We start from the raw sequence: 23,390 nt of genomic DNA on the forward strand, positions 1-23,390 counted from the left end.
TAAATGAAAATGTTAATTAGTGCCTCAGGTTCACTGACGCGGACGCTGATGCAATGGGACGTGTTGGAGAGCAGGAGTTTTCCTAGACCCATTTGATCGGACTGTTTCACAAATAGAACTACGTCCATCAACCTAATTTCAACAGCGGACATTGAATTACATGGAAAACACACACTGCATTAGTTTTACATTGTTGTATTACAATAATATGTATTGTAATACATTTCTGTCATTCTTGCATTATTGTTTTATAATCACATCTAAAGGCCTTTGACAAAAGACGTGTTTCTTTGTCTTGCAATGAAGATGTATGCTTTAATTGTGGGAGAGTGTTGCAATGACATAAACCCTAAAAAAAGGTAACAATTGTAAAGTACAAAAGTTCTCACTCGATTATCAATTCCAAGACCTATTTTTATAACGTAATATTAAACCTAAAAGCACTTATTTGAAAATGCTCAAATTGTATTGCTCAATCTGATCTTTGCACAGCTTCTTTGTTATGATTTAATTTAATTAAAATTTTCATTAAGGGGCAAACATACTGTAGTCAGTGCAGAAAAGTGCACATACAATTCTTGAGCAGCTGCACCTAAGGCTTTTACAATGAGAACACTGCTAACAAGTAGCAACATGCACATACTGTATGTTTTCTGTTACAACTACATTTCTCTTGTGACTTTTTGCCAACTGTTCTTTGTTACCACATAACTAATTCTGTCATGGAGACAGAAAGAAATACACCAGACCACCCCTCTCCCCCTCCACCGCCCACCTGTCGCACACAGACAAACAGTTGTACATTGCATTGTTACAAACTGGAGGGCAACTGTTCCACCCCATTGGGCTGCAGCATGCACTGTCTGGCAGGGCTGATCCCCTCAAACAGAAGGAGATGGCTCCTCTCCTTTGAGTTGCATTCTTCTGATCTCACATCAATCTCTCAGGGGCTCACTCATCTGTCAGGACTCTGATCTCGCTGTATATTGTCTCTTGGCTCCGCAATGCCCCTTGGTTGTTATATGGAAGTAGAATATTCAGTATGTTAGATTTCCATCTTGCATGTCATGCCTGTTTATTATTTATGTACTTTTTCTACACATGGTATAGTGCAGGAAATTCTATTGGAGCAAGACAACAACATTAGAATGTAAAATAGGAGGATTAAGAAATAAAGGAACAGTAATTGTTGCAGAAACTTAAATTTATGATTGAGAAAGCTGTGAGAAATTCGAAACCAACACACTTTTCACTTCATTTGATCAACACAAAGAGATTATAATTGAAGAGATCCATGTGGCAGGCATACATAAAAAAAAACCAAAGGATTTATATGCGAGGGTTAGAGAGCAAGACTTGTGTGTGGGGGAAGCAGTGCTGCTGCACTTCACCCTTAATGGCACACATCTATCATACTTGAGCTGTCACACCCCAACTAGGAATTAACTGTTAGGGATCAAGAAGCTAGACTTGATGATGTACACACAAACACACTTTGAGCACGGAATGTAAAGAGACGACAGATTTAGAAATGATGTGACTGTGTAATTCAACATAAAGAATCTTAATATGTTGGTGTTAAAAAGGTGTTTGGTCATGGGGGACGTGGTTGGCTCTGCTGCCACGTTGTGTTAATTAGACGGTTAGAGAAGGTCTGGATACTTTATATCTTGTATATGTGACACTATTGTTAGGGGTCAAGGTGAAGAATTTGAGAAGGGGGTAGAGGGTTTGTCAAACAGTCCATACCTGTCACAGACCTTTTTGAAACCTCTAGCCTCTTGTACTAAACCTTCTGGCATGACACCCCTTGTCTAAGGCCTGAGGCTGCAGATGCTGGGAGGGGCAGAAGGTGGTTCTGCTCAGGTGTTATTCCAAGTTTTTTTCTTTTTTTTGCCATAAACTTGTCAATCTGTTTCATGTCCTCTATGCCACTGGAATCTTTTGCTGGTTTGCTCTGCGTGCCATCACCATATTTCATGCTTCTTCCAAACAATACGTAGGTGCTGGACATATTTCAAAAGTGTGTGTTTAGACTGGCAGGACAGGGTAGGAGAGACACATCTGAAATGAAGAAATGCCATGGCAGGACAGGCCCTTTACTCCATTATCGTGCTGTCTGTTTCTGGCCGGGTTTGTTTCCGGAGGATTTACTTAGTTATTGGCATCAAGTCAGTATTAGATACCATAGTGACATGACATCACAATATTTTGGCTAAATGTGATGTTTTTGTTAAAGTTGGATGCACAAGGATCCCAAGGATTTTTTATTTTTACCACATACCGTATAAGGCGTTGGTGAAAAAAAAAACTTAATGGTTATAGGTTAGGTTATGTAGTTCACATTGTTGTGTGTGTGTTAATTTTCCAGGAGCTTTTAACTATTGAATGGCCTGGAGTCCCATATAGCTGTAGTAAAATGTATCAAAGAATGAAATGCCTCAACACAGAAAATTAATATTTGTATAGACTATATTTAGAAAATATAAACTCTTTCACATTCATCTGAATTATTTTAGTTTAGACTTAGTTTGCACCTCTTTGAAGTTGGCACCCCATATGATTAAGATATTAATAAAACATTTCAATTTTTGTTTTTGCATTGTTTGTACAAGCAAAATAAAAATGAATGTGTTTGCACCAGTTTTGAGAAATTAAAGGAGTCATATTATTCTCATATTCAGATTCATAATTTTAATTTGGGTTATTACTTGAAAAGGTTTACATGCTCTAATGTTCAGTAAACACATCAGTTTCCTCATGCTGTCCATTTCTGTATCTCCTCTTTTCAGCTCAATCTGAACATTTGGTTTTATCTCCAAGTCTGCTCTGATCGGCCAGCTGGCCCACTCTGTCGTGATTGGTCAACCACTTCCAACGCATGTAGGAAGTTCTCTTGCTCTTGCTTTACCCGGCTTTGTTGGTTGACCGAGTATAATGATTGGGTTATTGGTCCTTCATCAGTTGAACTGCACTGAACGTTAGTATGTTTTGGTGCTGACTGAAATGTCCATTAAAGTTGTGAGATGTCAGATGCTGTTGTCAGATCTTTGTCATTGCATGAGTATCAGAACCAGATCTTGTCACCTGTTCACTAGCTGCTCATGTTCAACAAATGTGCACCAGTCTTCGTAAATTGAATGACATGCAGCCTCCTCGGTTAATAATGTTGCAGTGTTATGTTTCACATGTGAAAAGACACTGACCTAAAGGTTCAAAATAATGGCACTACTTAAACCCACAAATAAGAACATTTCCTTTGTTTGACCATACCAAGATCGGAGCACTTCTTTAATGGGTAATAAAGGATTATTGTTTTGTAAAACCTTGTCTTGTAGTCACCATCTTCATCTGTATCAATGAAAAGTGGCGAAGAAGCTTTTCACTGCTGTGTGTTGCTGTCAGTGACAGGTTCCTGAACGCAGTGGCATGCTCTGCTTTTGGGGCATTAGGAGGGAAGTGGAATGTGGCGCTATGTTTGGAATCTGAGATGAGTCCAAATGCCAGCCAGCACGTCTCTAGGCAGAGACCCCCATCCCATCCTCCTGCCTCCTTTTCCCGCGCCCTCCCTTGGCGTCATCGCAAAACATGTGAAATAAACTTCCTCCTGGTCCCCAGCAGAAACAGCATATTGATAGTAAGCAGCTCCACTCCAAAACCCTGGCTTCTTTTTTTAGCAGGATAACAGCCCACGCCTTGTTACGTGTGCCATTCATCCTTTTTGTTCTTAGAGCATCCTGTTCCATGTGGATGGAATTGTTCTCTGATTAATTTCAAGACCCACCCCATTCAAAGCTGAGGTCAGGAGGAGGTGTTTCCAGCTGTTGTATTTACTTACAGATTGACCGCATGGCTCAATGGCAACAGTGATTAAAGGGCAGTCAAGTCAAAGACTATTCATGATTTGCAACCTAAAGATTTTGCTGTTGGTTTTTAGGGATTGTTGACACATATTAGAGAACAAGGCCAGACAGTTCCCCAGCTGACCTCTGAACTCTCTCACAATCTGTCAATCCAAAAACTACAACCTGGAGCCATTACCGCTCAGGAATGGGAAAGGTCGGGCAGCAATCTTCTTGACACAGTCCATGACTCAAAAGCAAAGGCTTTGCAACATGTTACTTTGCTCTGATATGTTAGCATAGGTCCCTGCCTCATATAAAGATAGACAGAAATCTGAAGGTGTCAAATGCCCACTGGGGTTTTCATTAAAGTTCTGAGGGATGTGAGATGAGTGCAGGCTTGCCTTCATTCTGCCTTCATCTTCTCAAAGAGAAGTTAATTTATAGAAATGTCTTTTTTAATAATTTAGGTTCAACACTACAGTCTTTAGAGCAGGTACAACAAAGCTCTCGGATCCATGCCAGCACTGAAATTGCAAAAAAACATAAACTGTGTTTCAGGCACGCAGAAACAAGACAGGGTTAGGGTTAGGTGTAGGTGTAGGTTGAGGCCTTTTGTTGACACTGTAGGTGGTACGTGCAGAGTTTAAATTCCAAGCTATGCAAAGTCCATGCCAGGCAGTAACAAAGAGATCTTTGACAATCATTACTTACTTGTCCATTGTACAATGTTTAATTAAGCTGAAGTCACCTGCTTTTAGGGCTTGATGAGGATGTTGAAGAAAACGTGCAGCCCTGAGCCTCAGTGCCTCACAGAACGCTCAGTGTTGGTAGAAACAATAATTGCACAGTTTTCTGCCCTTGTATGGCCTGTATATTCTGATGGAAGGTGGAGATAGAGAGTTCAGAGAACAGACGTGGATCATGAGGGCTAAGCTGATGTCTTTTCACTAACCTGGCTGCACCTGTGCCACTTTTATTGCTGTGCAAATGCTCTTTGTTCTTAGCTGTACAGCCATGCAGATACTGCTGTAGTAATAATACAACAAGCTCCAAACAGGAGGCCTTGATTTAGTTGTAATGGATGAATTCCCATTAAAGCCATTCATTCTGTTATAATCATTTGCAGAGATACATCCAAGCTGATTCTGTGCCCAGCCTTTCACAAGGAAGGAAATAAGAGATGCTGGCCAAGATTGGTGCCTTATTTGATAGAGAAAGCAGAGCACAGGAAGCGACAACATTTTGCTGAAATCCGTTTAGAGCAGTGACTGCCCTTTGTGTTCTGCTTTCCAGCTCTTCCATGTGGCGTACGTCCTCATCAAGTTTGCTAATTCACCTCGTCCTGACCTTTGGGTGCTTGAGCGATCCGTGGACAACGGGAGAACATTCACCCCGTGGCAGTATTTTGCACGTAAGTTCCTATATGGTATTTTTATTTTGTTATCATTTTGCAATGCTTTAGTTTTTATTGTATACAAATAAACAAAACAAAACAACACTTCCTGCACACAACTGTATCAATTGTGTTATGAATCAATTTTTGAAACTATTTGACTGATTGGAGAAAATTCAAGTTTGAGTGTCTCACACATGTAACTGCCCAATCTCCCAACTGTCAGTGATTTGAAAGTAAATCTGGTTATTCAGGCAGGCATGTCTGTGTTTTTTAAGTGTAAATCTAAACATTTATTTTAAATAGATAGCATGTTCCATGTACCACTGTTCTCATTTGTTTATTTGTTAATGTACACTGCCCCGCCACCCACTACTACACAGGAGGTCAAGACAGTGCAAGCGTGTTCATTCAAAGTTTATTTATATCAAACAAATCGCAACACCAAATACTGTAGTACCTACACTTTTATGTGCCCTTAATAATACACATGCCAAGTGTAAAGTCGATAAGATGAACGCTTCTAGAGATATGCGAGACATACATACATTCATACATAGATACATACTTACAGACAGACAGGTTCCTTGCTTTAATAGTTAGATGGGGTGAATTTTGTTTACTGGCACACTTTTAATCCTGGCTCACGGATCGGCCTGCTTAAGGCAGTTTAAGAGAGAAAAAACAAGCTAGGGTAAATTAAAACTGACAATAGAAAATATAACTTTGAATGAACATGTCTGAGTGATGTGTAATGTCTGGGAGGCACCTGTGCAAACAGACTACTTCTTACTGATTCATTAATTTAGCCCTAGGTTTTGCTTTTGATGGATTTGTTTCCTCATTCACAAACAATGTTATAATGGGGATATTATTATATTTTCACCCCAGTTTTACTAAACACAATAAAAGAAATACAATATATTAACCCTCTTAAATGCAAATAATATAGATATTAATGGTAAAGGAATCCAATACTATTTGGCCGCTAACTCTGAAATAAAATAATTAAATAAATATAAATGATATAGATAGCACCTGAACACAACAGTTGTTGATGTTTCATCAACTAGGTATTGGTGTACTATCTTTATTAGGGATTGAGTCATCCATTATACATTATTTTCTTTACTTTGAAATTAAAAATGAATGAAGAATGGGATAAGACATTGATCTTTTTTTTGGCAGATTCCAAGCGTGAGTGTATTGAAAGGTTCGGAAAGCAGCCCAATGCTCGTATACTTAATGATGATGATCAGCGCTGCATGACAGAGTACTCACGGATTGTGCCTTTGGAGAATGGAGAGGTAAAATAGTGAAAAACCCAACAGAATTTGAAACATTTTATTTATAAAAAAAACCAAAACTTTCTTCTTTTTTATCTAGATTGTGGTGTCCCTGGTCAATGGTCGGCCAGGGTCCAAAAACTTCACCTACTCACCAGTGCTGCGAGATTTCACAAAGGCCACCAACATCCGCCTACACTTCCTCCGCACCAGCACCCTGCTGGGCCACCTCATCTCCAAGGCCCAGAGAGACCCCACTGTAACACGCAGGGTGAGGCACATACCGTACAACTTCACAAAAAGGTGTCATGCAGGCAGACTCAAGTTCCCCCATTTGGGAAACCAAATTTACAGCTCTGCACCACCTACCCTCCAGCTTCCTTTTTGCTGACTCAAACACACTGGCCTGCTCTCTTCTGCTCACGCATCCATCCTCGTCGATGCCTAATGCCAGATCTGTCTGCCCAGTCATCATAGTAATTCATTTGAGATTGCCAAGACTGGTTTGGACAGCTCCCATAGACTCCAAGTGCAAAATATGGCACCTTTCCTTAAAGCAGGAGAATATATGCTGATAAAAACCAGCAGCGACAGAGTGATGAAGCTAAAGCCTATGTTTCTCAATTTATGTTTGACTAGTGGCTTAAGATATCCTGTATCGTAGCTGTAGTTAAAAATTTGTGTCTTGCAGATTTATTTCCAAAAATGTATCTTCTGGATTCATGTCTGACATGCTCAGTATGAATCAGTGATGTGATGTCAGCTGCTGATTATTATTATTTTTATTATCTTATCCTTCACCCCATGAAGCTAGCATTAGCTCATGGTTTAAGTCTGTACTTGTCAACAAGCATGGTCCTCTTCTGCTGCCAAGCAAAGCCAGGCATTTGTTTTGGTGTGGGTGATGTTGCTGAGTTGCTGATAACGCGGCTGTCACTTTAAAATTATGTGGCGATGATAACGTTTGCTTTATTTGTTGACAGTACTACTATAGTATCAAAGACATCAGCATCGGTGGACGCTGCGTTTGTCACGGGCATGCAGAGGTGTGTGGTGGGGGGCATTACCCAGACAACCCAAACAGGTAAGCAATACTGTTCATGATTAACACCTTTGTTATTATCATCACTCACGGCTTCTGTCTCGATATCACATTGATACTTTCATGTGCAAAGTTTTGGTTTAGGCATTCTTTTTTTACTAATTCTTTTTTTCCTGAACTGGTTTGTTATGAGCATTTCAAAAGTTAGCTTTTGAAGTTTGTCATCAACCAGTAAATCATTTAATTTGTGTATTTATTAACAGACCTGAAGTCTCTCTGTACAGTGGGGTCCACTGTGCTGTAGTTCTGTAGTGAGATGAGACCACACAGATACCGCCGGATCTAGTGATTTGAGTGATAGTGAGTTGTTTCTGAGGCAGGACAATTACCTCATTTGTTTGTACACTGACATCACCATTGTAAAAGTCAGTGGATTATTTAAGTCACTTTGATTGCTGACTGTGACATTGTAAACTGGCTGGGAAAACGTAAAGATGAGCGATAAAGATCTGCTGTGAGCCAACAGAACAATGTAGGATTCATGAATGCTTCAATGTGTTTGATTGTTTGGTTGTAACTAGGGAAATTAAAAACATTGTTCCCATTGGCTTAAAACTGCATCACCCTTAGATCAAATGACTATGTGTAATTTTAAAAGGTGCTGTTTGGATTGACGGACCCATACTTAGGTATCAACCGACTCTGCAGGTCCCTTCAGGTCCATGGGACGTTTTACTGATCTTCAATTCATTGTTTTGGTTTGAGATTCTCCAGCTTTACTTTTTTGGTTCTGTCTCAGTTCTCTCATCTGTTAAAAAAGGCCTGTACAGGTCTGATTACACTGCCCAGCATTATAGACTGTATATAAAGATGGATTATGCGTCTTCACTTTGGAGGAAGCCAAAATATACAGGACGTGGGTGCTGCCATCTTGTGCTGCAGTATCAATTTCCCTCTGGTATGCAAGCTCAACCAAATGCGAGTCAGTCTCAGCTGTAAATCATGAAGTTTCACCCTTTTTAATAGGCTTTCCATCTGCTAACATGGCGAGATGTATGACATGTACTGCATCCAGCCACTAGGGGGACGATCATGATGAATTGGCCACACTTTCCTGAGCTGTCATGTCATTCCAACTTTAAATTCAGTCTAGACCGAAATTTCCCTGAAGAATTGGTGGAAACCAAAATAGAGCTAGAATTTGTGTGAACGTTGACTCACATTCAATTAATGCCGATTGTGCACTGTGTTGGCTGGATGAAAAAAATATGCAGCTGTTGACTAACATGAACGCCATAACGACCTTATCAGTTGATAATATATCAGTGTTGTGTTGTATTTACAGCTTGCTGGCCCCTGTAACCAAATATGAGAAAACAGGTTATATCAGTGTAAACCATAGGTAAATGAGAATCTAAGCATAGCTAACTCCAGGTGTCTTATCTCTCTCCTTAAGACTCCAGTGTGAGTGCCAGCACAACACCTGCGGCGACTCGTGTGACCGCTGCTGTCCAGGTTTTAATCACAAACTGTGGCGTGCCGCAACTGTCAGCAACCCGAATGAGTGTCAGGGTAAGTGTACATGTACAATGCTTCATTTGATGTGTAAACAATACCATATTCTGATACTCCTAATGCTGCTGGCTCTTTGAATTACGCCCCCCCCCCCTCCACCCCTCCCAGAGTGTGCTGAAGTGTCCTCTTGCCTCTGATATTTAAGCCCTGTTGTGGATGCCCTGATATGGTATTGTAGAGAGCCTCAGTGTAGAGTTGAGAAGACATTCCTCATATGGTATGTGTAATGAACAGCACAGTGCACAACTAGCATTAGAATAACTGCTTTTTGTTTGCTTCGGCAGCTAGTCAGGCAGCTAGCCAGGCCTCCAACAGTCTACAAGATCGTGCCCCGTGCGAGCTTATCAATGAGCCATGCAGTCAACCAGCAGACCCTCTGTCAGCTGGAATCTAATGCTTTGGACGGCTTCCCGTCATGAATATATATGACAATGTAGCAGCCACAAAAGCAGAGAGTGAGATGAAGAAGACTTGTAATCCTATCAGTGCACTCATGCAATGGAAAGACACCCTAACCATTCATAAACATTAATGAGACACAGGAAGAGGATATGTCGTTTTATTTATTTTTGAATTTTATTGTTTCTCTTGATACTTTATAACCACACTTATAAACCCCTTTTTGGGAGAATGAGTAGCTTAAGGTGCTTAAACATAGACGAGGGAGTCAGGGGTATTTGCTGTGGCATATAGAATAATTATGTGTGTGTGTGTGTGTGTGTGTGTGTGTGTGCGCGTGCATCTTGGGGGTTTCCTCCTCAGCCTGCCAGTGTTTCTCCCATGCCTCGGACTGTTATTATGATCCAGAGGTGGAAAAGAGGGGAGCAAGTTTAGACACCTTCGGCAGGTACGACGGAGGGGGCGTGTGCATCAACTGCCAGGTATGAAATGCATATCAAGTCTAAACTGATTCCTGTGTTTGTGCATATTTGTGGTTGTAGGGGTAGAACAGGCACACAAATTAAGAAAGTCTCGTTGCCATTTATCTATCATGGATTTGTGAGGCAAAAACAAACTTTTTTTTCTCCATTTACACATTCTCTTCCTACCACAAGAAATTGATGTTGTGTCAAAATAAAGTTATGTTGAGTGTTATATTGAGTTTCTTCTGGAATATTGCATAATACATATGCAGAGAGTATATCAAAGTCTTTAAATTTATGTCACACACTATGCAAATCATTAATGTGCCACTAGAGTGTCTACTTTACTTCTTCTTGGACACCTATATTCTCCTTGCCTGGTTTTATATGACTGATGGCTCACACCGTATTTTGTGATCTTCCTTAGCACAACTCTGCTGGAGTGAACTGTGAGCGATGCCTTGAAGGCTTCTACAGACCTTATGGAATACCTCCTGAGTCTCCCAGTGGATGCATACGTGAGTCACTAGCACTGAAATTACGTTTTTGAAAAAAGTTTGCTTGGAAGGAATCTTAGTCTTGCTGGCCTATTCAGTGGCCCTATGGAAATGTGATCTGGATTAAAAATGGTTGTTGGGATGCCAGAACCTTTTCTCTTTTTGAATCTCTTGACACATGGGAGAGAAAATATGACCAGTCCGTAGAGACGTGTGAAAATGTCCACTCAAATGTCAAGTGAAGAGACCTGTGTGAGATGCTGAGCAGCTGTTGCTGTTGTAATCTGCATCCACTTGAAAGGCTATGTAATTATGGAACAAAAGTGCATTCTAAGACAATAGTTTCCTCAGTTTCCTCTGCTGCTTTAATAAATGCAAGAAAGGCTTTTTATGTACATTTTATTTATTCGGTTTGAACCTTTTCAACTGTCAAATTTCCAGGAAACGGCTCCTGATAGTTTGGAAACTGAATAATCATGCAGGTATTTGAGCTCCAGTATGTATGACCTAACAAGCGAAGCCAAAACAGAGGCATCATCATCTTTTTTGAGACAGACACAAAAGGCACCATTGAACCACCACTGGCACCACCGCTTCTATTATTGCTAAACCAGGCTCTGCTCTTGTTTACATTACTTTAATGGCCCATGCCTGTTCCAGGCCATATAAATAACTGCCAGTTGTGTTTAGACATTAGAAAGTAGTGGAATTAAACCGGTTGCCCTGAGCACGTTGTTAAGTAAACCTCTGAATCCAAAAACCTCAATTAAGCGAGCTTAGCAGCGGAAGCTGTTCGTTTCGGCAAAAACAGTCAGTAAGGGTTCAGACTTCACTGTTTGCTTTTGAGATCTCTCTTTTGAGATGATTAATGGTTGAAAGTATACTGAAATTTTTTTGTCATGTACAATACATATCTTTCTGCCCAATCTGTAATTATGTGCCTTGTTGATGTGTGTGCATGAATGTACATGTAAGTCTACACTGATGCACCTGTTAATATGCGGTCATACAAATGTATTTATATTATTTCTTGATTAAAAACGTGATCTCCACCAGCCTGCACGTGTGATGAAAGGACAGCAGCTGGCTGTGAAATGGGGTCTGGAAGGTGCATCTGCAAGCCACAATTTGCTGGAGAAAACTGCGATCGTTGTGCTGAAGGATACTATTACTACCCCCAGTGCATTCGTAAGTTTGGCGTTGGCTAAATCTTTCACATTTTTGTGATTGAATATTAATATGATGGGGAGCCTATGAGTAAATGTGTGTAATTGTTGTGCAAAGCCCTTAAGTCATATGGCATGAATCTCATCTGTGATTGCTGCACATACCTGTCAAAAAGAAGTTAATGGTGGTCTTACCTTTGTATGTTTGAATCTTGGATGAGAGAGAATATTATTTTATAAAAGATGTGTGTCTGTGTGTGGGAGCTCAGAGTGATGAGATATATAGGTTTAGCGAAACTGTAGCCACCCTTTGATGGTTGGATCAGTTTCAACACCTTTTATGTTTGAGTCTGGTAGTTTTCCCCTTGAGGGGACTTTTTTGGGGGACAAAGCCTATTTGAAAGAAGTATGCCTATTAATGCTGCAGGGCTACGTGCAGAAGGCTGTCTATACATGCTGCAGTGTTGACTAATCATTACTGCACATTCTACATGCCATACCTCCATCTAACCAAATACATGCAGATATTAGACACATCTTCAGTTTCCCTATATCTCAGTCTGATCTGACTCAGGAGGTTTCAAGGGAGTACAGATAAGCAGCCCAGTATTTCATCTTTTATGTTTGTTGTTGTTTTTTTTTCTTCTCTCTGGACTATACCCTTTTAATGTCTCTCCATGAACTTGCTACAGCCTTCGACCTCTGTGTTCCTGGACTTTGAATAAACATTAACTGACATTCACTGGTTTTCACATAGAGGTTATTTACAGCCTAGTTTAACTTTAATTTTATGGTAATCAGCTTTAATAGTTCGTATAAAGATCACATTTCTTTTTCACAATCCATTTTAGTGTACATTCCTCACTGTCCTCTGGTATAATTAAAACCATACTAACATAGATTTATTATGTCATTATACACCCAAAAAGCAACAGATCTGTAAGCGGTCCCAGGTGTACTGTTTCCGATGTCATATAAACTTGAAATTAGTTGTAGACTAGACCTGAGCAATATATTTATTACTAGACGTTATTATTAAAAGTGGGTCTCATCTCCAGCATGTTGCGCTGACAGACTGGTCTAAACATGCAGATAAAGTCATTTGGAAGCTGTCTCAGGAGATGCTTCTCTGCTGTTTTGTGTCACTGTGAAATTTCCGTACGCTAGCATTTAAAGCTAGTCAGTTTTGCTTTAAATGGACAATATGGCCAAAATAATAGGAAATGACAAATGCTAAGAAGTAACACTAGCACCAGAGAGGAATGATTTAGCATTTATATCTTAATAATGTGTCCGCTTTTTTGTTGTTGCTTATCGTTATGTTAATTGTAGTTTTTGCAGCAAAAGCAATTCCTCACTGCCATCAATAAAGATGACACTTGAGGAATTACTTGATCACAGTTTCCGTTGGGGAGGTTTTAACTTTGTACCTGTCCTTTTCAATCAGGATATCCCATATACCCGACGACCACCAAATCCCCTGCAGGTCCTATTGTGGGTAAGTTCAGTAGATTTCTAATAAAACAGGTTAGGTTGAAAGGCATTTTTAAAAAAACATTTAAAATGCTTTTACTGTTGAACTTGTCTCCTGTTTTTTGTTTTTTTCTTCCTTTTTTCTTTCTCTCTGATTAGACCCCACCACTTGCCCGCCAGGTTATTTCGGCCCACCCACCTGTCAGCGTGAGTATGATTTGATCTAATAAGTTCTGCTGCTATAGAGGTGTTTACATGGCTATGATTTGTTAACTACTTTATTTGAATTTCCTGTATCCAAGTCCTTTTTTGAGAGATTTCTTGATTCCAGATTTCTTCCAGGCTGAGGACCATTTAAAGCAGCAATGAATTATCTGTAGAGTGAAATGTTAAGAACATATGGGTCAGGGGGTCGGTCAAGAAAGAGTTTAATGTACAGCGTATATAGTTCATGTAATATTTGTTGGCCTTATGAAAACAGAACTGGCAGTATACTGTATTATGGTTGGGTTTCATGGAATGGTTAAAATACGGAATAATATATTGTCAGACTGAGTAAATCTTCTGCTCACTGACAGCACATCTCTTGCAGTTGCTAAACATAACAGTCCGAGGATCCTAAATGTTGATGTCCGTCCAGTGGGGATTAAAGTTCAAGTGGTCGCTTTCCTGTCATGATAGCATTAGTCAGTTGGGACTGCGGTGAAAGCTAACCATGCTATTATTAGTTAAGGCTCCGATACTAAATTCCCTTTTCTGGTTTCATCCAAGCTGGGAAACCCAATATTAGTATTTTCACATTTCTATTAAAACAAAGACCTTTAGCCCTTGACTTTTTCTGTCTTGACAAACAATGTGCACTTTAAACTCAGTGTAAGGGCTGTGAGCTGACTGAGAAGGAATTTCATTAGGAGCCTTCGAAAAAGCTGTTTTTATTGTTTTTGGAGCTGCTAAGGGACAAAGAAACCAACAGTCTCTGGTGGCTGTCCCGTGTGGTGCCAAGACTATTCACATACCAGCAGTATGAGAGGCTTGGGCACCGGTGTAGCTGTACCACTGTGTGCCACAATATGAGAATAGTTAAATTGTTGAAAAGTATTTCCTCTTGATCAGCTCCATCAAAGAAAGGGGTCAGTCTAACTTTAGGATTAAGCAGGGTGAATTTAATTTAGTTATGATTTAATTTCTTTACTTTTATTGTTGAATTAAACATTTCTAATCTGTTTGTGCACAGAGTGTATATGTGACTACAGAGGGACCGGGTATAGGGTATGCGATGCTTCAGGGCGCTGCCTGTGCCGTCAGGGTGTGGAGGGGGAGCGATGCAACCGCTGTCAACCTGGATACCACTCTTTCCCAAACTGCCAAGGTGAGGGAGAATCCCCATGCCAATGGGCCTTCATCCCCCATTCATTTTTGTTAGAAATAATAAGTATCTAGAGTATCAGCTGACACCCCTTTTTCTGTTCCCCCAGCGTGTCTCTGTGATGGGGCTGGTGTGGCCGACAGTGTCTGCAGTCCAAGTGGACAGTGTATCTGCCTGTCCAACTTTGGGGGGCAAGAGTGTGATGGGTGTGCTCCAGGCTACTATGGATACCCAGACTGTGCTGGTGAGTGGGTCAGATCCCTCTATCCCACCAGTGTAATCACAGTATGATTGACTAAACAACTGGGTGCATGTGATCTCTGCTGATCTGAGTGCTGGTGGAAAAAATGTGTATGCTGGTTTCACTGGACCTTCTGTGGCCTCTTCTCATGACTGTGGAGAAAACAACTCTCCCAACAAAACACTCTCCCACAGTGTCCCGTAAAATCCATCTGCGTCATCCACTTTTATTTAATGTAATCTGCATGACGCAACATTTCACAGAGAACTTAAACATGAGATATATTTGGAATTATTCCTTTAAGGGAATTATATTTGTCTGTAATACAATAATAGACAAATAGACAGATGGGCATCACTGAAGGAAAGAAAAAAAACAGGAGACTCTTCATGCCAGATTCACCTCACCCTAACGATAACACTGAATGTTTTGCAGTTAAAGTTCTTTATCAACTTGTTTCGTGTCACCAGCCTGCCGATGTTCACCTGAGGGCTCGCATGGTAACATATGCAACCCATTGTCGGGTCAGTGTCTTTGCCTGCCGGGTGTGGTGGGCCAGCAGTGTGACCACTGTGCCTCTGGACTCAGGTTCCCTCAGTGTGCAGGTAAACACCGTGGAGTCTTTTTTGGACTGAGACAGAAAGAGCAGTTTTCATTTAAGCAAATGTTATTTCATGCAGCAGTGCTTTTTTAAAGTTGTTCCATATTTGATTATCTTTGTGCCACATTTCGTAGTGCACTGCAGACATGCAACCTAGTGATTTACATATGTTTCTTAAATTCTTTACTCATTTGTCCCCCCAGCCCCCATTAGTCAGTGTAATGTGGCAGGAACCGAAGTCGCCAATCCTCAAACGGTATGTCACTCTCAATAAACTAGAATTTTTTACCACATCCCAACCTTAAACAAACCAAAGAGGTTACAGTCTAACTTCAGCACTGGCTCTTTGGGTGTGGGTTAACATGGACTAACAGTGCTGTAGTTGATAACAGAGCTGTGTTGCTAAAACTTCTTCCGGCAGATTTTTACAAGGAAGTGTTTTTTTCCCAGTGTAAATCTAATTAAAAAGGAAAGGAAAAGAGACTTCCTTCCACTTTGAAGCGGAGGAAGAAACAATAACATGAAGTAATGCTCGGCTAATTCAGTGATTCTGGAGGGTCCCTTTCCTCCATTTATTTTTGGAACATATCATGAACGTATTTGAAAGAAAGAAAAGCTGCCAAATTCCAGTCATTCAGAAACTCTTGCACTGTAGAACGATATGCAGACACTTGTTACTGATTTTAGCCTATCTAATTCATAAACAAATATAACTTGGCATTCAACAGTAGCTGTCCCTTATCTGTTGATTCAGGGCTCCTGCCAGTGTCTACAAAACGTAGGGGGAACCCTGTGCGACAGGTGTAAACCTCTCTACTGGAATCTGGCTACAGACAATCCTCATGGCTGCATAGGTGAGTGACTGGAAGTAAAACAGAAAACTAAAGGCTAAGATTTTATTTTACAAAAGGCGTAAGAAAATGAGGAGGAGGAGTATTAGTTCTCATCACTGACCACATTTTTGCCCCCACTCTACTAATTCACCGGTAGCAATCTGACAAGGTCCTGATATGGGTCTCGGCCCAGAGGATATGTCAACATGCCCCTGTCAACAAGGCCGGATCTGCCTTCCTGTCCCACAGAGGGGAGCTGAGGAATAACACGTTAATACAGGCAAATTCCTGTCAAGTACTTTCAGTGTGCAGCTGCAAGTGAACCGGAGATTCATACAGTGACAGAGCAGTGATGCGTATCTAGTGGCACATTAAAAACACATGATACCTCTGGACTGATATTTTGTCCCACAGAAAAAATAACCCCCTAAAAAAAAAAGAACAGGAAATAGTCATTGTTCAGCCACTAAGGAAAGAGTGTAAGGCTTTGTCTTGATACCTGTCTAATGTTACGGTTCTGCTCTCTAGCAAGAATATTATCACTACCTCGCTGCCTGAAGACACAAGAAGAGGGAGCGTTTAATATCCTAAGAATGCCTCTGGTTGTGGCTGGACATTAGGGGAAGGTTTTTTTTCTTCCTGCTGGGTTGAAAGCAAGCCGTTGCAGTAAAGCTCCTCTGTACCTTTGATGTACAGATCTGTGAAGATTGGAAGGATTTGTACTGTTGTGTTTCACCCATGAAAGTGAAAAAATCCTGTAATCAGCAACCATTCACTTTACTTTTTCCCCCTTTACGTTTTCATAACCCATCACCCCTCTCTCTCTCTCTCCCTCCCTCTCTGTTTCCCGCTCTCACATCAGCGTGTCGGTGTGATTTGAAAGGGACGCTGAGTGGTGTTGGAGAGTGTGAACAGGTGAGTATTGCAATGATAATAATGTGACCTCCGGATACTGATACACGTGTATTAATAAAATTGTGCCATATTAAAGTCAACAGTTAGTAGTGTACATAGTGTAGTTTTGACTGATTTGCTCAGGCCATAGTTTTGTTGGATCTAATATTCTCCTGATTTTCTGTTTGCCTAGAAAAGGGGACAGTGTCACTGTAAGCCTAATGCATGTGGACATTCCTGTGACACCTGTAAGGATGGATTCTTCTTGCTGCAGAAAAAAGACTATTTTGGATGTCAGGGTAAGAAAAATATCCCCACCTAACCAAATTCCCAACATCACCTCTCACTTACACACAGTCTACTGTTTACTGTATGTTACTTTAGCATATGATAATATTAGAAATCTGCAAGTTAACTCGTTCGGACTCCAAGAGTCATCAGAATGTTTAAATCTGGTTAATTTAAAGAGCAACCTAATATCAGTTAAAAGTGATGATGAACTCCAAGCTGTCAGTTCAGCCTGGGATTGAGTAACTCTTTAATGCCCCGAAAATATTTCAGGCATTATTTTCTATAACTTTATTAGATTTTCCTGACTGATGTACAGAATGTAATGTACAGTAGGTGTCATCAAGAAAATCCTTTGAATAATCCTCAGTGAGCATAAGCTTCCTTTTACTTGTTTTCAGGTTGTCAGTGTGATGTAGGTGGAGCCATCGACACGGCTTGTGATGAGATATCAGGACGGTGTCGATGTCGGAAGAATATAGTTGGCCTTAAATGCACTGAGTAAGATATGGCAGACATAAAATGCATTTACATTTCTGACTAAGCTTTTACCTGAAATATGCATTTTTCTTTCTCCCCCCACCACCCTCCCCCCGCCCAATCAACGCTGTTATGATTACCTCCGTAATTTTTCATGTGTCTTGTCAGGCCAGCACCAAGCTACTACTTTCCTACGTTGCACCAGCTGAAGTTTGAGGTTGAGGATGGCACCACGCCAAATGCCAGACCAGTACGCTTCGGTTATAACCCCCAAGAGTTCCCAGATTTCAGCTGGCAAGGTTATGCTGTTATGTCCCCTGCACAGGTTAGTACATATTCACATCAGTACCTTAATATATTGAATATGTTTTTAGGATCATTATAATAAATTACACTATGGCTTGGATGAGTCTTTTGGGAGTACCTATCTGCCACTTCAACAACTTCCTTTTTCATCGCTTTTCAGTCTGTTCTGATACCACCGTGATTCTTTTGCTTTTACTTCTGCACTGATAATTCTGCTTAAAACAACAAGCCTCTATTATATGAGAGCTGATGTGGGAATGAGGATACCGGCGCTCCTACAACTAATCCTATCTCTCTTCAGCCAGAGGTGATCCTAACGCTTACCCTTGGCTTTCCTGGCGCTTTCCATATTGTAATGCGCTACGCCAGCCCCAAACAAAGGGGGAGAAAACGAGTGAGAGCAAGGATCTTGGTGGTGGATGAAGCTGGCTTTCAGTCTTGCTGTGACTGTAAGTGAAGGGCCTTTCTTTTAGATGTACTGTCCTCTCTTCACCTTGCTTGCTGTCCGTTGCTTAACCCCCTCTGTTTGTTTAACTTCTCTGTCCACCGGGCATGGTTTTTAACCTGTTCTGTTAACATCATCCACTCATACCTGTGCTGTGGCAGTCAGCTGTGTGTCGCTCTCGCCCCTGCAGAGTGAAGTCAGAGTAACCGTGCATGTTGACCCAAAAGAAGGGACGCAGCACTTATTCCGTGTGGTTCTGCGATTCATTAACACCGGCAGCACCAGTGTGACTGGTAGCGTCAAGGCTACCAATAACAGAGGCACTGCAGGTAAGGATGTCTCTGACACTGTGGCAGCGTTTTACATTTCACAATCATACTGTTAAATCTAACCCATCATTAAAGAAATCAAATCATTGCTTTCATGACAATGTAAGCTGTCGTGTGACTTGTGTTATGCTGATGATATTCGGCTCCCAGCAGTGGTATTTTGTTAGTGTGTAACGTTACGTACATTTCTACTCATTTTTGGCAGGGTCGGACCAGAGTAAGGATGTAATATTCCCTGAGAGCCGCTCCCCATCTTTCCTCACTGTCCCAGGAGAGGGCTTTGCCGAGCCCTTCGCTTTGACTCCTGGGAAATGGATCTTTCATATAAGGGCAGAGGGGATATTGCTGGTGAGTAAAGTTAGGACAGCCATGTAGAGGTCATCTTACAAAAACTGTAATACTGCACTTAGCTCAGTCCTCTTGAAAACAGCAAATATACAATAGACTAAACAGTAACATACACTGTCACTGTCACTTTCCAGGACTATTTAGTGCTGCTGCCCAGCGATTATTATGAGGCACCTCTGCTGCAGGAAAAGATCACCCAGCCCTGCACTTACCTACCCACCGCCAACAGCAACACAAAGTAATTCTTAAAAGATTCTGTTCATTGTTCCGGCATTTCATACTCACCTCTCATGCATGACATGGGGACATTTTCAGAGGCATTTATCCTTTTTTCCAAACTACACTCACTACACTAATTTTTCATACACGTTAAAGCCATGGTTCAACTAAACTTAACGTGAACCTACGGAAGTCTGTTTGTAGAAAACATGAGGGTTTGTTTTTGTTTCAAATGTACAGGTGTTTTATTATCTATATTCAATCACCACATGCAGATTATTTGAAACATGCCAAAGAGGAAGAAAATAAATCCCCCAGTTTTTAAAAAAGACCACACATTGATCTATAATCTCTTACCATTCATGATGAATCTGACTATGTCTGTGTGTCTCTGTCTCAGCTGTCTATTGTTTAAGCATGTGGCCATGGAGGGCTTTAGCTCTGCACTGGGCACACAGGGAAGACTTTCCAGCCGCAGTGGCCGCAGGAGGAGGCAGGCTCGCGTGCGGCGTCCCACACCAGATCACCCAGAGATGGCTGCTCTCAATGGCAGACAGGTGGGAAACCATGACTAAATACACCTACAATGTAGAGATTTACTTACTTATTGGATTCAAAGTGTGGTTTTGGTATCATAGACTCCACCTTTACAGTATAAATGGGTTGAACACTAAGCTATAAAAAGAAACAAAGGCCACTGGGCAGTTTTGTATCAGCTGTTCAGTTGATTGGATTTGCACTAAAACTAAACCTGTCATCTTGTAAGTCAGTTTTGTAACTTGCTTTTGACTTTTCCTCATATGTATATGTATTTTTGTGTGTCCTATAGTCTCAGCTTCAGCTCAGTTTGCGTGTTCCTCGCTCTGGCCCATATGCCCTTGTCCTGGAGTATGCCAGCGAGGTGGACGCTGTCCAGAATGTCAACATACTCATCAGTGGCCAACCAGATGTTCTGATCCCGGCCAGGGCTAATATTTACAGTTGTGCCTACAGGTAAGTCCTGCACATGTTGCTCCAGCTTCCAAAACAATGTTTGTATTTTATTGTTTTTCTCTTTACAATGTGTGAGAGAAAAATCTGAGGAAATCGCATTTGCAGAACATACATGTTTGTAGCTGTTCTCTTCTAACCCCTGCAGCTTTTTGTGCCGGAGTGTGGCAGTAGACAGCAGTAATCAGGTGGCAGCGTTACAGCTTAACCATAAGACCGAACTTCTCCTGCAAACATCCACAACCTCATTCCTGCTGGTGAGAGAAAAATTTCCGCTAAAGATTTATTATTGCTCATAGATAGCGTGCACATTTTTTAACATAGCTGTTTCTCTCAATAGTACAAAGTGTATGCAGTGCCTGCCGAAGAGTTCTCCACTGTTTATGTTCAACCCAAGGTGCTTTGTGTCTCCACTCATGGCCGCTTCACCGAAGACAGGTAAATCACCTTGAATATACCTCACTGTGTGTTTTCAATAACTCGGTCACACAGACACTTTACAACATCGATCAGTGGAAGCTGAAATTTAGGAGATGATGATACAAAGCCAGTCCTTCGTTATGTTTTGTTGTTTGGGAGAGTTGAGACACATCTGTTTTCCAGGTGTGGCTGCGTTTTTACCTGCATGTGTGGAAGGTCATTTACCTGGGGCCATACTTAGGGTCACTCTTTCTCTCTAACACACACTAAATTTACTCTCACTGTGAACCTCATGACCAGGACAGATGTTATAGTTACACATGTGTTTATGGCTGTCAGTGTGCAGTCCTGTCATTTAATATGTAATTTAGTCTGAACGTGGAGGAAAAAAGGTCAAAATATGTCAATGACTGAAACTGAAAGCAAATATTAAAACATTAAAAAGAATAAAAGTATGAATCAGTAATTCAACATAAAACATAAACTTCTCTGTGGACCAAATTAGTATATAAATCTGGATAGAATGATGCACATTTGACTGAGAGAGAAACTGAGATATATGTGCAGTAATTTTAATAAAATGCTGTTATGAAATAGAGGGAGAATTCAGATGAAGGGGACATGCAACCTGAAGGTACAATGTCTGTCTGTAAAACTGAGGCTTTCCTTAAAACTGTTTACATATTTGGATGAGTGAGGCCAGGATTTATGCATATAAAGGAGAAAATAGTATGATAAGCCAGACTGAAAAAATCCAAAACCTTGCACCATTATCAACAAAAGCTTGTTGCTGTTTAATGTTTCCAGTCGGCACTGTGTTCTGAGGCAGTTCGACAAGCCAATATCCGCCTGGATTCTCTACGCTGCCCGTGATGGTCTACTGTCATCCCCACGAGTTGTCGCTCCCCAGCGAGAGGATGATGAGGATTCGAGGAGGAGACGACAGACCGGGGTTTTTCCAGTCCATGAACCGCACAGTGCTGGGATACTGCTTAAATTCCCTCAGGTATCAGAGTGGGGAAAGAAAGCTCTGCTTTTCCAAACCCTGTTAGGAGCTTTTCTGGATTTGCTGCAGGCACATTAATTTTCAATTTCACCCTGTCTGATTGACACTGAAGTTCCTTGCTCTTTTTTCTTTTTCAGACGGAAATCAATTTCACCCCCAGGGTGCCCCTCCCAGGCAGGTACGTGGTGGTGGTCCATTATCACCAGCCTGAACACACCCCCTTCCCCGTGGAGGTCCGGGTGGACGCTGGACGTGACTGGAGGGGTGAGTGTGTTTTGCGGAAGTCTGGCTGACTAATGTCTGATCAAATATAATTTAAGAGGTTATTAGCTCCTGTTGGATATAAGCATGTTTACTCTGGCAATATAGAAAAAGCCTTTTCAGTTTTAGGATGATTCCTCCTTAAGAGCATATTAAGTCCCTGGGCTCATGACATGACAATCAAAGGACTTAGACACACTTCCCTATATGGCTTCAATGGAGAATTAGATTTTTGTGCAGCAGGCTAATGTCTCTTCTCATTTCTATACTCAGTTTTAAATCTTATTTTCTCTTGCAGGTTCAATAAATGCATCCTACTGCCCTGCAGTCTCAGGCTGCAGGGAGGTTGTCGTTGCTGACGGACGCATTGCTCTTGACTTGGACCATGATTCTTGGCGGCTGCCCACCATCTCTGTGATCGTGCCATCAAGGAAGACCCTTTTTCTGGTCAGTGGATTCTGTGATAAATCAGACTAATTTTTAAGAATTAAATGAGAAAATGGGGGGGGGGGGCTTCTCTGTATAGACCGAATGTTTGTGGAGTTGGCATGCTAAGGTCCTCTCTCCTCAGTGTTATATCATACCCCCAACAACAACAATGAAGGGACTGTATTCTGTCTGGCAGCCACACACAGCTTTATAAATAAGCTGAGCTTCCAACCTCTGGGGCAGGTTGGGCTTTAATACCCGTTGTTCACTAGCTTTTCTCTGCTTCTCCCGATAAAATCAAACAGAAAAAATACACCTAGAATTCCCATCTTATCCGTTTATCACTTTCCTCATCTATAAATGTTTTGAGAAAAAAACAAACCGAAGTGGATGTTTTTGTTGAGATTGTGTGTTTTTATCTTTCCTTATGCTTTGTATCGTTTGTGTAGGATTATATCTTGTTGGTCCCTGATAGAAGTTACACCCCTGATCTCCTGAAAGAGAGGCCGCTGGATAACTCTGCAGATTTCATTCAGCAATGTAGAGGAGAAGGGTTCTATATTGAGTAGGTATCCACCATGTCAGTCGCACAAGCTGAACACAAATCCATTCTTTGTTTTGTTTAATAATTCCTTATGTCTTATATACTATTATTCACTTGTTCTCTGGTTTATGTCAGAAATCTATTTATCAAGTAGTACTACTGCAGCTTTGTTACAGTAATAAACAGAACACTGGATGTTTTTGTAAATTGTGCCCTCTATCTGTAATAATTTGATAGAAATCCACATCTG

The 23,390-nt window shown here is 41.0% G+C and overlaps 1 protein-coding gene across 3 annotated transcripts in view; it reads left to right on the top strand.

Annotated features, from left to right (window-relative positions):
• The window catches only part of LOC118310897 (laminin subunit alpha-3), a 50,285-nt gene that overhangs the window by 5,660 nt on the left and 21,235 nt on the right, over positions 1–23,390 (top strand). For all 3 annotated transcript variants that reach the window (XM_035634230.2, XM_035634231.2, XM_035634232.2), the window contains exons 3-32: positions 5,139–5,256; positions 6,427–6,545; positions 6,625–6,795; positions 7,508–7,608; positions 9,023–9,138; positions 9,904–10,022; positions 10,432–10,522; positions 11,558–11,689; positions 13,115–13,165; positions 13,300–13,347; positions 14,375–14,509; positions 14,616–14,750; positions 15,218–15,352; positions 15,552–15,604; positions 16,103–16,202; positions 17,044–17,096; positions 17,269–17,374; positions 17,765–17,864; positions 18,012–18,168; positions 18,785–18,923; positions 19,129–19,271; positions 19,406–19,509; positions 19,891–20,047; positions 20,320–20,483; positions 20,629–20,737; positions 20,821–20,918; positions 21,708–21,906; positions 22,044–22,170; positions 22,466–22,614; positions 23,046–23,161. In XM_035634230.2, coding sequence (XP_035490123.2) covers positions 5,139–5,256; positions 6,427–6,545; positions 6,625–6,795; positions 7,508–7,608; positions 9,023–9,138; positions 9,904–10,022; positions 10,432–10,522; positions 11,558–11,689; positions 13,115–13,165; positions 13,300–13,347; positions 14,375–14,509; positions 14,616–14,750; positions 15,218–15,352; positions 15,552–15,604; positions 16,103–16,202; positions 17,044–17,096; positions 17,269–17,374; positions 17,765–17,864; positions 18,012–18,168; positions 18,785–18,923; positions 19,129–19,271; positions 19,406–19,509; positions 19,891–20,047; positions 20,320–20,483; positions 20,629–20,737; positions 20,821–20,918; positions 21,708–21,906; positions 22,044–22,170; positions 22,466–22,614; positions 23,046–23,161 — 3,545 coding nt within the window. The remainder of the gene's footprint in view (positions 1–5,138; positions 5,257–6,426; positions 6,546–6,624; positions 6,796–7,507; positions 7,609–9,022; positions 9,139–9,903; positions 10,023–10,431; positions 10,523–11,557; positions 11,690–13,114; positions 13,166–13,299; positions 13,348–14,374; positions 14,510–14,615; positions 14,751–15,217; positions 15,353–15,551; positions 15,605–16,102; positions 16,203–17,043; positions 17,097–17,268; positions 17,375–17,764; positions 17,865–18,011; positions 18,169–18,784; positions 18,924–19,128; positions 19,272–19,405; positions 19,510–19,890; positions 20,048–20,319; positions 20,484–20,628; positions 20,738–20,820; positions 20,919–21,707; positions 21,907–22,043; positions 22,171–22,465; positions 22,615–23,045; positions 23,162–23,390) is intronic.

The sequence above is a fragment of the Scophthalmus maximus genome, chromosome 5 (assembly GCF_022379125.1).
Source record: "Scophthalmus maximus strain ysfricsl-2021 chromosome 5, ASM2237912v1, whole genome shotgun sequence".
Lineage (NCBI taxonomy): Eukaryota > Metazoa > Chordata > Actinopteri > Pleuronectiformes > Scophthalmidae > Scophthalmus > Scophthalmus maximus.